The 12,146-nt window shown below is 43.1% G+C and overlaps 2 protein-coding genes across 3 annotated transcripts; one reads left to right on the forward strand and one right to left on the reverse strand.

Annotated features, from left to right (window-relative positions):
• Positions 1-980: 980 nt before the first annotated feature.
• LOC128934914 (CDC42 small effector protein 2-B-like) lies at positions 981-8,355 on the reverse strand. Of its 2 annotated transcripts, none has more exons than XM_054272843.1 (5): positions 8,180-8,355; positions 6,262-6,791; positions 4,596-4,802; positions 4,069-4,170; positions 981-3,535 (listed from the first exon to the last, which is right to left on the reverse strand). In XM_054272843.1, the coding sequence occupies exons 3-5, from the start codon at positions 4,647-4,649 to the stop codon at positions 3,461-3,463; spliced, it is 231 nt and encodes a 76-aa protein (XP_054128818.1). In that variant the 5' UTR covers positions 4,650-4,802; positions 6,262-6,791; positions 8,180-8,355; the 3' UTR covers positions 981-3,460. The 2 variants fall into 2 exon arrangements, with proteins under 2 accessions (XP_054128818.1, XP_054128817.1); XM_054272842.1 differs by having other exon boundaries at positions 6,202-6,791.
• A 985-nt stretch (positions 8,356-9,340) lies between these two features.
• LOC128934823 (nicotinamide riboside kinase 2-like) lies at positions 9,341-12,144 on the forward strand. Its single transcript, XM_054272716.1, has 8 exons — positions 9,341-9,461; positions 9,609-9,699; positions 10,078-10,123; positions 10,263-10,449; positions 10,684-10,755; positions 11,447-11,553; positions 11,752-11,843; positions 11,951-12,144. Exons 1-8 carry the CDS (start codon positions 9,436-9,438, stop codon positions 11,954-11,956), a joined length of 627 nt encoding a protein of 208 aa, XP_054128691.1. The 5' UTR covers positions 9,341-9,435; the 3' UTR covers positions 11,957-12,144.
• The last annotated feature ends 2 nt before the right edge of the window (positions 12,145-12,146 follow it).

The following is a 12,146-nucleotide window of genomic DNA, read 5'->3' on the forward strand; positions in this document are numbered from 1 at the left end:
AACTGTTGGCTTTTCAAGGCAATGTCACAGTGCTGACAGCAAAGTAAATCCAAGCATGGTCAGGAGCAGCCATTTAATCATCTTTCACTGACAGATTGGAGTTTCTTTTTCCAGTGATACTATATTTAGTAGCATATAATGAATTTCATGAACATGGATTTTAACACTGTTGAATTGTGCTTATTCTTACTGGCATAGTTAGAGTAAGTATTTATTAATCTCTCAACATGTTTTGTCTCTACAGAGTGGAAGCTATAACAGCACCAGGTAGTCCAATATGGCAAGAGCATACAAAGGAATAGTGCCACGTGTGTGGGTTGCAAGTCATCATATCACAGGCAACTTGGAGCATAGCACTGACACCCTGTAATTGTATAAAGCTGCTCTGCAGGAAACAAAAAAAGACATGTTAGGCTGTGAAAAAGACAAATATATTTTCTATATACTGACCACAGGTGCCTGCACTATTATGGAACAGTCAGTAAAGCCTAGCAGGAACATCAAGGAATAAGACAGCAAGAATTGAAAATACCTCCCCCAAATTCTTTTTCCCAAGGAAGCAAACAGTGCTAAGATTCTGCCAGACTACATAAAAACCAGTTGATCCTGCTCTGCTTGCAAGTTATTTTACTTCTGACTAAAAAAAGGAAACCATAAAATGGCATCATGTCAGAGCTGCAGTGTTTCTTGATTGTCTTGATGTAAGGTCTTCACAGCCTACAACGTAGATTAAAAAGTTTGATCAATTGTTATTATTTCTGTATTTTATTTCACTCAAGCTCAAAAATCCACCAAACCCCGCAACGGAGTAAGAGCTTGCATAGAACAGAGAAGACTTGATGTAAAATTGTGCTCTCTAGTGGAGAAATTTCATTCTGTGCAATAAAAACTCAAGCCATGCTGATCCATCCACTTAACCAACAGATTTTCAGTGCAGAGAAAGTATCAACATTTTCCACTATATGAAAAGAGCACCAGTGCCCAGTTCAAAGTGTTTATTATAGCTAAGATAGGCTCATAATGAGTTACATGACAGATTACAGGTACATAAGGTTTCTAAATATAGAACAAAAAATACCTAAGCCCTAAGACATGTCTTATGTTTGTTAGATTTTTTAAAGTAATGACACTTTTAATGTAATAGCAAAACATTTCTTTTTATTAATGTTGCACTTTATTATGATCCTATATAATACTATATAGCCTGATGAAAATAGGTTACTTTCACACAAGATAGTGCTACTTGGTTTACATGATCAAAACTATGATTTTTCTCTAAATTAAGTGTTTAATAACAAATTTTCTGTTCATTTCTTTTTAGAGAGAAGAACTGAAATATTCACCAACTCCTTATTTCCTAGTTCTAGCACTAATTTTAAATCTGCTGAATGGGTCTTCAAGAAACCCTAACTCCCATTCAATGTGTTTTCTTACAGTGTTAACAAAACACAGCCCATTTTCTACATGACAAGTGCCCTATCCCCACTTCTTCTGGGCAGGTATAGATGACTGAATGCATTAATTCTGTGTAATAGCAGATTAATTAGAGTCTATTCTTTCAAACAACTTGGCCACTTTCTGCTTCCTCAACACAATACAGGATTTAGATTCTTTAAACTCTGTATCTTAACTAGGCTGTTAGAATATATCTCAAGTTAGAAGACAGAAATGTAAAAAATTTGCAAAAGCTAAATGTACAGTTAACAATGCTAATTTTAAAATATATTAATATCTGGTGTGCATTCTAATTCAAGAATAGGGATCTAGCAAGACATGGATATTAAATTTCTCTTATGTGGTTACAGAATGCTATGATCAGCTGTTGACTGTTACAGAAAGCAATACTCCCTCTTCCTTTTTGGAACTAAAAGATAAAATAGGGGGGAGGGGAAAAGCTGTTTTTTTGAACTAATTCAGAAACACAGAGCTACCATTCATGTTTTATGTTCCCAAGTATACTCAGAAAAGGCAGCCTAACAATTCAGGAAAGGTAGCAGCCTAGATTTAAGAAGTATCACAACTATAAACAGAATCATACAAGTTAAAAGATTTGCTATAATATATAATATTTTTTTTTTAATGGAGAAAAGTTTGTAACTGATCTTCTGCCGAGAGAAGGGCAGAGTTTGCTGACTTCCAGCATAACTTGTGCTGATATGGCAGCAATTTAAACACTTATAATTAGTTAATCCCATGAGAGCAAGCAGATTTCCTGTTTCTACAACAGCAGTCATACAGAATTTTGAGCTGGGGAACAATTGTCAGTGATTGGGTAAGAGAAAAACCCAGTTCTGCTTCAGCAGTTTTGTCATGTCACTTAATAGAAAGATGAATAAGAACTAAGTAATAAACTGTAGTTTGAGTATGTCTAAATATTTATGGATATTTATTTAAATATTTATGAAGTGCTGGAACTCTGCAAAATGCTGTTCCCATTTAATACTCTCCTGCAACTTTTCACAAGTTTCTTTAAATGTGTGTCCTTCACATGGCCGTATCACTTACACCACATGCAAGAAAAGATTAATTTCATATAAAACAGACAATCTTGAAATTAAGGAGCCAGAAAGACAAGCAAGATACCCCTTGAAGTCTTGTGTGGTTACTGTTACAGAGAGGTAACAAAGAAAGGGATCTTAAACGTGTTTAGTTTAAAATTCAATGGTAGTCAAGCACAACTAACACACACTTGTGAGCATATTGTAGCACCACTGGAAGTTAACTGGCAGGTACAATTAGCTGTGCTGCAGTAACAGCTGCCAGTCACAGCAGTGTGTGTGCATGGATGGGAGGCAGCCCAGTCACTGAGGGACACAGCTCTTGCTCTCAGTCTCATTTGAGAGTCAGAATGTTTGCAAAAGTTTCATTTTTAGATACAAAAGTGTTATCTCGGCAAGGCAGAAGTTTCACTGTGTTTTGCAGACTCAGCTAAGTATCCTACATTAGAGTTCATTCACTATCAAAAGGCATTAAAAAATACCAAAGATTTATGCATTAAGTTGTAAAGCATCAAAAAACTAGATCCAAAGTTATCTGACAGCTACAAGGTCATACTTAGCAACTCAGTTTAGCCCATGTAAGAAGTGAAATAATGCGACACCTTCCAATTAAACATCCTCTGCATTTCCTGAGAGGAGAAAAAGATGCCAAAATCCCAGACAATTCATACTGACCTCCAACTGATATGAAAGCTTTGAGAAGCTTTTGGGACAGAGCTAGGAAGTCATCCACAGTGACAAATTACAGTTGTTACTACAACACTACCATGAAAGACCATTTTAAGGATAATTTACAATAAGTCCTTCAGATGATATTGTGCAAAGAACACCAAAGCTTTTACTGACCTATTTTTAATTCAGGTGCTCTCCCTACTCCATGACAACAAGGTTTTAGAGAATATGAAAGCACAGTCCAAGGGGTCCTCATAAGACAGAGCAGATTTCAGTGTTCTCTCAGTTTTCTATATTTCAACAGTTGCAGAAGTGCCATTTGTGTAGCCTCCTTTAGACTTCATGTGGTCCTGAATTGACACAGCCTAGGAAAAAAAAGCTTATTAGTAGACATCTTATAAATTCTGGTAGGCAGAGCAATTATTAAAGGCATCAATTTGAAAGGGCAGGTGGGCCATATGTTTGCAGTGCTGAGTCCCAACAGTAGGGAGAAATAATAACTAAAGACAGGACTGTTAAATACTATTTTAAGGCAGTTTTGAGATCCACTTTGCTATACAAAATCCACTTATTCTTACATCCCTCACCCTCCACAGCTTTGACTTCAAGGTGATTTGGTTCTAGCATCAAGTGCATCCATAGAATCTGCATCCAAAAGGTTCTTATAGCGTGTAAAGATACACTGAGAATGAAATGCTCATTTCCTCAGTATCTCCCACAGTATCTCATATTTACAAACCAAAAGACAGTTCTGTTCTGATGCTACTCTATTAATAAAAAAAAAAAAAACTCAAGATTTTTCTCTGTGTTATAATTACCTAGTATTTTATTAGCTACCTGCTCTGCAGGTTACTGAGGGGAGAGGTGTGCCTCTCCCCCCCCAGGGGTGCACACTTACTGAGGAATAGTCACTGCTCATCTCCCTGGCCCCGACGTGCGCGGTGTGCACAAAGTTCATGGGCTCTCCTATCATATTCCGGTCCAGTCTCCGGCGCCTCTTCTATGAGAAAATAAAATATCTTAGGGCTCTATTCAGAAAACATCAGCAGCTTTCAGCCAGAAACAAGTAGCCAAGATAAAAACAGATAGCCAGGACTGACCCCAAATGACACCTCATGGCAAGCAGGCTGAAGTGTCAGACTGTTCACAGTAGGACGCTATGAAAGTCACTTTTATTCCTGCTAATTGAATTCTAGCAGAAGCTTTCTTTACTGCTGCAAAGTCAGGGCCTGAGAACTGCAAACAGTCACACTGTCTAAGTTTCCGGCAGAGAACACAGTTCAAACATAGCTTAACAGGACTGGTTTTAGCTTTTGCATTACTTTGCCCAAACTAATCAAAACAACAGTAATGGAAGTGTTTCCCACGTAACTGGAAGACAAAATTTCAAATCCAATAAGGGATGGCAGTTGTGCATCTACCTACCGGTGGGGGCTGTTCACCATTGCACCAGTTAAAACAAACCAGGAACTCAGTCATTATATTTCTCAGTAGGTAAAAAGGTCTTGTTGAGTGTAATTCTCTGGGAGTTCGAGCAGTACAAGGACAAGTGCAGTTCCTAGAGTGAGCTTAGAAAGGAAATGCTTTGCAGGGTCACTGGTAGAGATCACAGAATGCATCTGATAAGTATACCTGCAAAGAGATTAATATTTAAATTTATATTAAAATATATCAAAGTTTTGTAACAGTTATTGAGCAATAGGCAGTTCCTAAGACTAAACCAAACCTGTTACATTCTTAAACATTCCTGTAGAGAAGAGGAGCATCAATTTAAAATTACTATGTTCACATCAGAACTCAGGGTTAAGAACCCTGCATATTTACAGAGAGTACTGCAAGTTGTTTATAGAAATATGATAAAATCAATACTAGAATTAAGTCTTGTTTAACAGTCTGTGATCTGATTGTACACAAAGTTAACCATTACTTATGAATTATTTTTATAAGTAATTTTAGTCATGAAACTTTTCTGTAAGAAATCAGCTTTGAACAGATTTATCTGCTAACATTAACAAACTGAGGCCTTACATGTGATATGGTTACTCTACTTAGGGAAAAGCTCAAAGCAAAGAGCCTTCTACAATTCCAAATAGCCCTTAAAAGAGAAAAGAAGAGCCTTGCATACCAGCAAGAAAACCATGCATCAGAGCCTAGAGCTTCCCAGAATGTATAAAAGTATTAACATAGCAATCATGAACTGGAGACACAACCAGGAAACTCACTGACTCTAAGTACCGTGACACAGCCCAACTTTTAGTAGTTACTTCTTTTTTTTTTTATGTATCTTTGTTCAAAGCAAGCCTTGGGTTACAAACTAGCCTTTGCTATCAAATGTTCCATACCCCAGATCATTAAAATAATATCACAACATGTTCATTTAAAGAAACTTTTGTTGTTTTTCTGAAGCTTACAGCTTAACAGAAGTTAAACAGTATAATTTCATCAATTCAGTCTTTCTGAACCCCCACTAAAGCTTTCACAGCAAACCAGCATAAGCTTCAGAGGCATTTCCTCCTTCATAGGCATTTCTTATGTAGTCCCACAATTATGTAATTACCACATCTATTTCTTTCACTTTTGTGGTTTTCTAACATTTCATCATGTCTCACTTCAGGCAGATTTTTAAAATTTCTGCGATTTATCTTTCAAAGCATGCAATGTGCGCCCCTTTGTTTTAAGTAGTCTATATGATACATTTCTGCAGAATGTCTTATATTATTCCAGTTTGTCCTAGGTGGTTTTAATACAATTCATTATCTGCCTCAATTATCATTTTTCACCTCATGCCCTCACAATGGTCTTTATCACCACCGGGAGGGACAGCAGTTCACACAACCTACAGACAAGCACAAGTCAAAGCTTTTGCCAGCACTTCACATTAACTGCGGATTTCTGGGGTTTGTTGCATGTTAATGAGACCACATCAAAGCTAAGCTTTTCTTAAGTGTGTCGGTGCACAGGGATCACCTATTTGCAAAGCAGAGTGACTGATGGACCCCTGCCCTTCCCAAAGCAGCAGCTGAACGCCTACCGTCCTCCTGCCGTACCCCCGTGCGCGCGTCCATCTCCCTGCGTGGGGCTCCGTGCGTACCTCGGCGCTGCCTGCTGCTCCCGGAGAGTCCTGACAGGATGGTGTGTCCTCATTCAAGCGCTGGCACACTCCCAGCTCCCGTCTTGGCAGCTTCAGCACATTTACAGTTCATATTCCTGGGTTATAATTAGTCCTGTTGGCTAAGCAAGAACGCTCCGCTGCGCTCCCGTGCCCTGCGGCGGCTCCTCCGCTCCGGGAGGTGCTGCACAAGTCTCCTGTGCGCTTCACGCGTCCCTACAGGTGTCAGAAACGCAGAGAGGAGACCAAAAATAGAGCCCTGCTCTGGCGTCAGATTTGTGCAGCCGTGCAGTTTTCTCAGCACTCCCCATGCAGCCTGTGGCTCACTTCCACCCTGCGGCAGCTCTGCAGGTGTCCTGCTGGCACACGGCGTGCTGAACGCCTTCCTGTTGTCTTTTACATCAGAACGCTTCTTTTCCTCTGCATGACTCAGAGAATCATCCCCCAGGACAGGAACGTTTGTGCCAGGGCAGGGGACACCACCTTGCTCCCAGAGACTCAAGGTTTCCACACTAACCAGAAGAATTTTAAAAACATCTGAATGTTTTCAGGCTCACCCAAGACAAGTAAAAGCCAACAAGAATCCCCGAAGCGAGGAGAAAACAACATTTTGTCACAGTTGGCACACAGACCAGAATGGGACAATATCCTGTTGTTCTTTCCCTCTGTTTTTCACCATGGCAGCAGTATCATCCAGGCCGGGAGACAAAGGGCCTGGGAATGGCTAGCACGCGCAGACACGGCCCTGGATGTGCTGGCAGGATGAACAGCCCTGCCGGAGCCCAGGACTTAAAGTGCCCCAGAGCTTTGGGAATGCTGAGATAAACCTTCCTGAGTGTAACAATCAACTTCTACCACTGCTGTGTATTAAAAAGTATTCAAAGTCTTGCTGTATTTTACTTGTAAAATATCAACGGAAAATATTGGCCTGAATCAAACCAAAACCTGATTCTTTACATAGACAGGGGCGACACATGGTAGTGTTGGTAAATAACATCACTAAACATATTTATTCTTCCCAGCTGGCCTTCAGACTGAAGGACAGATCATGCAAAGTACTTGCCTCGAGCTGTTAGTGCAGGACAATGAGGGTACAGTTAGTGAATATTGTCTCAGGCTGCCACCCCCCTGCCCTACAACAGTGTTAAACTGGGATTACTGCTGGGCCCACTTCATTCCAGCTCTGTCAGTACCGAGTTCATGCAAGGAGCAGTGTATTTCAGCCTAAGTGCCTTTCTAAAAACCACCAGGCTTCTAATTTGTTCATTATCCCTCCTTTGCTCACTTGACATCAACATCATGTTAAAATCCTCAAACTGTTGTACGTTTACGTATTTGAATGACAAGGTGTGGCAAAAGACAGCAAAACTTGCATTAGTTTTGAGAATGAAGTTTGGAGAGTGCATCTTGCTTGGTAAAAAGGTGAAGAGTACAAAACAATTATTAAGAATTTGGAAGAACCTTGGGGCCAAAACAGCTAAAAGCTGCTATAGAGTGAACTTAGCTGCCTGTAAATAGCATTCTGATTTTACCAGTGTATGTAAAACACAGATTACAGGGATGCATTCCTCAAACTATATAATAATAATGCCACTATGTATCATAAATTTATATACTGGTCTACCTGCCTGGAGCTTTGCAGAAAGCTGAGAATAAGGTTTTACCTGTGCAGGATTTTAGAATCCTACCTGTGTAGGATTTTTAACCTAAGAAATTGGGATGTACTCTCTGAGGACACCCTTCTTCCCAAAGCTAAGTAGACAGAGATTTAAAAAATAATTCTTCAAAACCTAACCGACCAACCAAAAATAAAGAAACACCAAAAAACCTCCTCACACATAAAACCCCCCAAACCACAAAGGCAGTCCCTCTGTTTAAAAGTGAAAATGAGCTAAATTACCTTAATCTTGAAAATAAAAATTTATTTTCGACTAAGTGTCTGTTGTCCTTAAAATAAGAAGAAATGCCAAGAGACCAAAGTATGTGTTCTGTGTGGAAGTTAAAACAACTGCAAGAGAAATCAACTAAGGTTTGCTTGCAGTTTTACCAGAAAAACCAGTAAAAACAAAGAAAAACAAGCAAATGGTTGGCAACACATCGACAATAATGTAAACATGTTGAACGGATTAAGTGGCTTGTAAATTATGAAATTCACTGTTACTAAAAAAAAGCTATGATCATAAATTTCCCTTCTTTACAGAAGGAAAAAAAGCCTTAACAAGAAAAGGCAGAGTTCCTCAGGCACAGCAGAGGAGCAAACACGACGGCCAAGGAAAAGCCTATGAGGGCAGCAGGAAAAGCAGGAATAGCTCCCATTTAGAGAGGGCTGCAGGACAGAATCCCTCGGTGTGGCTTTCACCGTCGGTGTTCCCCGAGCCTCCCGAGGCCCCGGCCTGGCCCGAGGACGCGCCGTGACCTTGACCCAGCGATGCTGGCGGGGCTGCCCGGGACAGCGGCAGGGGGCGCCCCCCGCGCTCGCGGCCTTCCCGCCCGGCCGCTCCCTCAGGAGCCTCGCGCGCCCTCACGGGGAGCCACGGCCGCTCTCGGCCCCAGCGCAGCTCCTCACTGCAGAACCGGGCCGGTGTCCGGAGCGGGGCCCGTCCGAGCCGCCGGCGGCTCGAGCACCCGGCATTGCCGCAACTCCGCCCTCACGGGAGGGGAGCGCGCAGCCCGGAGCCAGCAGGGGGCGCCGCGTCCCCACCGGTCCCGCCTCCGCCCTTCCCCGGCGCGAGGCCGTCGAGCGTCCCCGAGCGGTCGCGCTTTAGCACGGCCGGACGTGACTGAGCGCGCCCCAGCCAATGGCCGCGAGCCGTTCGCGTCACGCCGCTTCCTATTGGCTGCACGGCGAAGGCGGCCGCCCAATGGGCGCGGCGGAGCACGAGGGGAAGGCGCGCGCGCGCGGGCACCGCCCCCCTTTGCGGAGCGCGCGGCGCGGCGCGGACCGGCCCTGCTGCTGCTCTGAGCGACCATGGCGTTGCCCAGCAGTTGACGTTTGGCTTCTCCCCTCTCCACCTTCTCCTCTTTCTCCGGCCCCTTCCTTCCCTCTGCCCGGGTCCCGGCTCAGGCACCTAGACGGCCGGTACCGGAGACACCGGGTCCCCCCCGCCCCTCAGAAACAGGCAGTAGGAGTCGGGCCGGGCGGCCGCCGGACGCGCCATGAACATCATCATCGGCATCGGCGGGTGAGAGCCGGGACCGGGCGGGGACGGCGGCTCGGGCCGCGGGACGAGCGCGGGTCTCTCGTCCCGGCCCCTCCCGGTGCCGCAGTGGGGGTGGGGGGGTGGACCGGTCGCACGTGGCGCTTCCCGACGGCCGCGCTCTCGCCGCAGGGTCACCAACGGCGGCAAGACCACGCTGACCCGCCGGCTGATGCGGGCCCTGCCCAACTGCAGCGTGGTGCACCAGGATGACTTCTTCAAGGTGAGCGGGCCCGCCGGCCCCTGCAGGCCGCGGCAGGGCGCGGGGTGACCCCCTGCGCTTCCGCCCGCGCTGCTGGCGCGCTGCCCGCCCTGCGCCGCCCTGCCCGCGGCTCTGCGCTCCCGGCGGGGCCGGATAAGGCTGCGCTGAGCGGGACCCCGCGGCTTCCGCGCTCGTGTCCGTGGGAAGATAGAGCAGCACGCGGCTTTATCGTACCGCTCCTTTTATCTGCACGCAAAGGAACCTGGTGGAGGGTTAAGATTCCCCTTGAAAGCTTCAGGGTTTGGATCTTGAATTTTGCTTTGAAACGGGTATTGAGCTTCTCAGTAGTTGTCCTGACCAAGCTGGTTTGGTTTTTTTTTTTCCTTGTTACTGTTTCAGCCCCAAGATGAGATCGAAGTTGAAGATGGGTTTAAACAGTATGATGGTAAGCCTTTGTTAGTGTTTTCAAAGCATAACTCAAAATCTTAGAGTATATTGATTCTTTATGTGCACTGCTTTGTACTGACTCTATCACTAGATGATATTTAATTGCTGCTTAATGAGAGTTGTCTCTTTTGTCTTAGTGATTAGTGCATTAGATATGGAAGCTATGATGAGTACCATAAATGCTTGGATAAAAAACCCAGTCAAGTTTGAACGTTCTCATGGGATCAATAACACACTGGATGCCCAGATCTTGGACGATAAGGAGGGAGGAGATGAAACAGTCCACATTCTTATTGTTGAAGGCTTCCTACTTTACACCTACAGGTAATCAATTGTGCCTTCATACATTCTGATTTTTACATTTTATGTAATGGGCAAACCTCCAAGGGAATGAAAAGACATTTCTAAACCAAGAGTTAGTAGCTGGCATTGACTACTGCCAAGTTTAGGAGTCACAAGTCTAAAGGTGGCTCTAAGTACAGGAAACAGATAAAGTTTTACTTTTCTGGGTTTTGCTTCTAATTAGTTGAGGTATAATCAAGTAGGTGTCTCTTTCAGGCCACTGATTGATGTGTTCCACCATCGGTACTTTCTTTCCATTCCATATGAAGAGTGTAAAAGGAGAAGAAGGTAAGTTTGCCTGATTTCTAGCCCAATACCATCTAACTCATTCAAGTAATTTTTTCAAAGAGTTTAAAATTTAGACTTTAGTATTAGCCATTCAAGACTTTGTTTCTCTGAAGCTTTTAGATGAGATGGGATAGAGGCAAATGTAGCTGCTGAGTTACAATACTGTAGCTTCCTCTGACTTCACACCAAGCTGTTGTGTCGTGTATGTAACACTCAGTTTCTGTACACACCTTCCACTAAGTTTTCTCCCATGCTGGTTTTCCAGTTACACAGTTCCCAGGTCTCAAACTATCTGAGCTTTTACATTTGGCTGTGTTGTTGCACACATACACTGTTCTTACTGCAAATGAAAACTTGAATTATATTTCAAGAGGAATAAGACAGCTAATTTACCCAAAGTTCTGCTAAAGCTTTTAAGAGTTTATGGATCAGTATTTAGATCAGTCTGTCTTGGGAACTCTTTTTGCATTTTAATCACTTTGGCCCTGCACATCAAATTTCAATTTATTTGCATAAGTTGATGCTTGCAGCTCTTGCTAACTACAAAATTCTGATAAGCTCAGAAACCAAACTGGAGTCAATGGGCTCAGGCTAATGTGTAGAGAAGCCCAATGAAGGATCTGTCATTTCCCTGAATTGTTACTGGAGTACTTGTGAGTAACAATGCCTTAATTGTTACAATTCCTTACAGTTCAAGGAATTACACTGTACCGGATCCACCTGGATTGTTTGATGGCCACGTTTGGCCTATGTACATCAAGCACAGGAAGATAATGGAAGAACTTGGAGTTGATGTGGGTAAGTCTTTAATGACAAAAGCACTTTATGAGATTTTTTTCAAACCTGTGCAATACTACTGGTTAGATGCATGAGAGGAGGTGAGGCAGGTGGAGGGAGTATATTTCTCTGATACCAGCTGGGTGCATGCTTTTTAAGTGAGGATCTGGCAAGCTTACAGAGACATTGTTATAGTTCTCTTGTTTTACTTTCTTTAAGTGCATTTGAATGGGACAAAATCCAAGGAGGAGCTGTTTAATGATGTGTATGGACAGATCCAGAATAAGATTGAGGAACTGCTTAACACCCAGGTATATGTCCAGGTTATGTTGCAAATCAAAGGCAAACTTTTTAAAACCTGTTTTGGAAAGTATGAAGCTGCAACTCAAAATACGTTCACATCTATTTTTCTGTTTAGAAATAAGCTGCTGCTGATTCTTGTGCGTGAAGATAATTCCTGTTTGCTCCACGCTGTCTACCTGACTGCCTCTAAAGTTCCAGCTTCTGTGAAGACTCAACTCCCAAATTCAACTTTGTTCAACCTTTCCCTTGAAAACTGAGTTCTGTATGGCCATAATTAAAAAGCACTTCCCCCTTGTCTGTGATCCTAAATT

Source organism: Melozone crissalis, unplaced genomic scaffold, assembly GCF_028551555.1.
Source record: "Melozone crissalis strain CALT ecotype California unplaced genomic scaffold, PUWL_Pcris_2 ptg000014l_1, whole genome shotgun sequence".
Lineage (NCBI taxonomy): Eukaryota > Metazoa > Chordata > Aves > Passeriformes > Passerellidae > Melozone > Melozone crissalis.

What these genes read in the sequence shown, in the direction of transcription:
- LOC128934914 (XM_054272843.1), bottom strand. Translation starts at nt 4,649, where the DNA reads ATGACTGAGTTCCTGGTTTGTTTTAACTGGTGCAATGGTGAACAGCCC. An exon ending in ATGGTGAACAGCCCCCACCG is followed by an intron (nt 4,171 to 4,595) that starts GTAGGTAGATGC and finishes ATTTTCTCATAG; the next exon opens with AAGAGGCGCCGGAGACTGGA. An exon ending in TGAGCAGTGACTATTCCTCA is followed by an intron (nt 3,536 to 4,068) that starts GTAAGTGTGCAC and finishes TTTTTTTCCTAG; the next exon opens with GCTGTGTCAATTCAGGACCA.
- LOC128934823 (XM_054272716.1), top strand. Translation starts at nt 9,436, where the DNA reads ATGAACATCATCATCGGCATCGGCGG. An exon ending in ACCAGGATGACTTCTTCAAG is followed by an intron (nt 9,700 to 10,077) that starts GTGAGCGGGCCC and finishes TTACTGTTTCAG; the next exon opens with CCCCAAGATGAGATCGAAGT. An exon ending in AGAACTTGGAGTTGATGTGG is followed by an intron (nt 11,554 to 11,751) that starts GTAAGTCTTTAA and finishes ACTTTCTTTAAG; the next exon opens with TGCATTTGAATGGGACAAAA.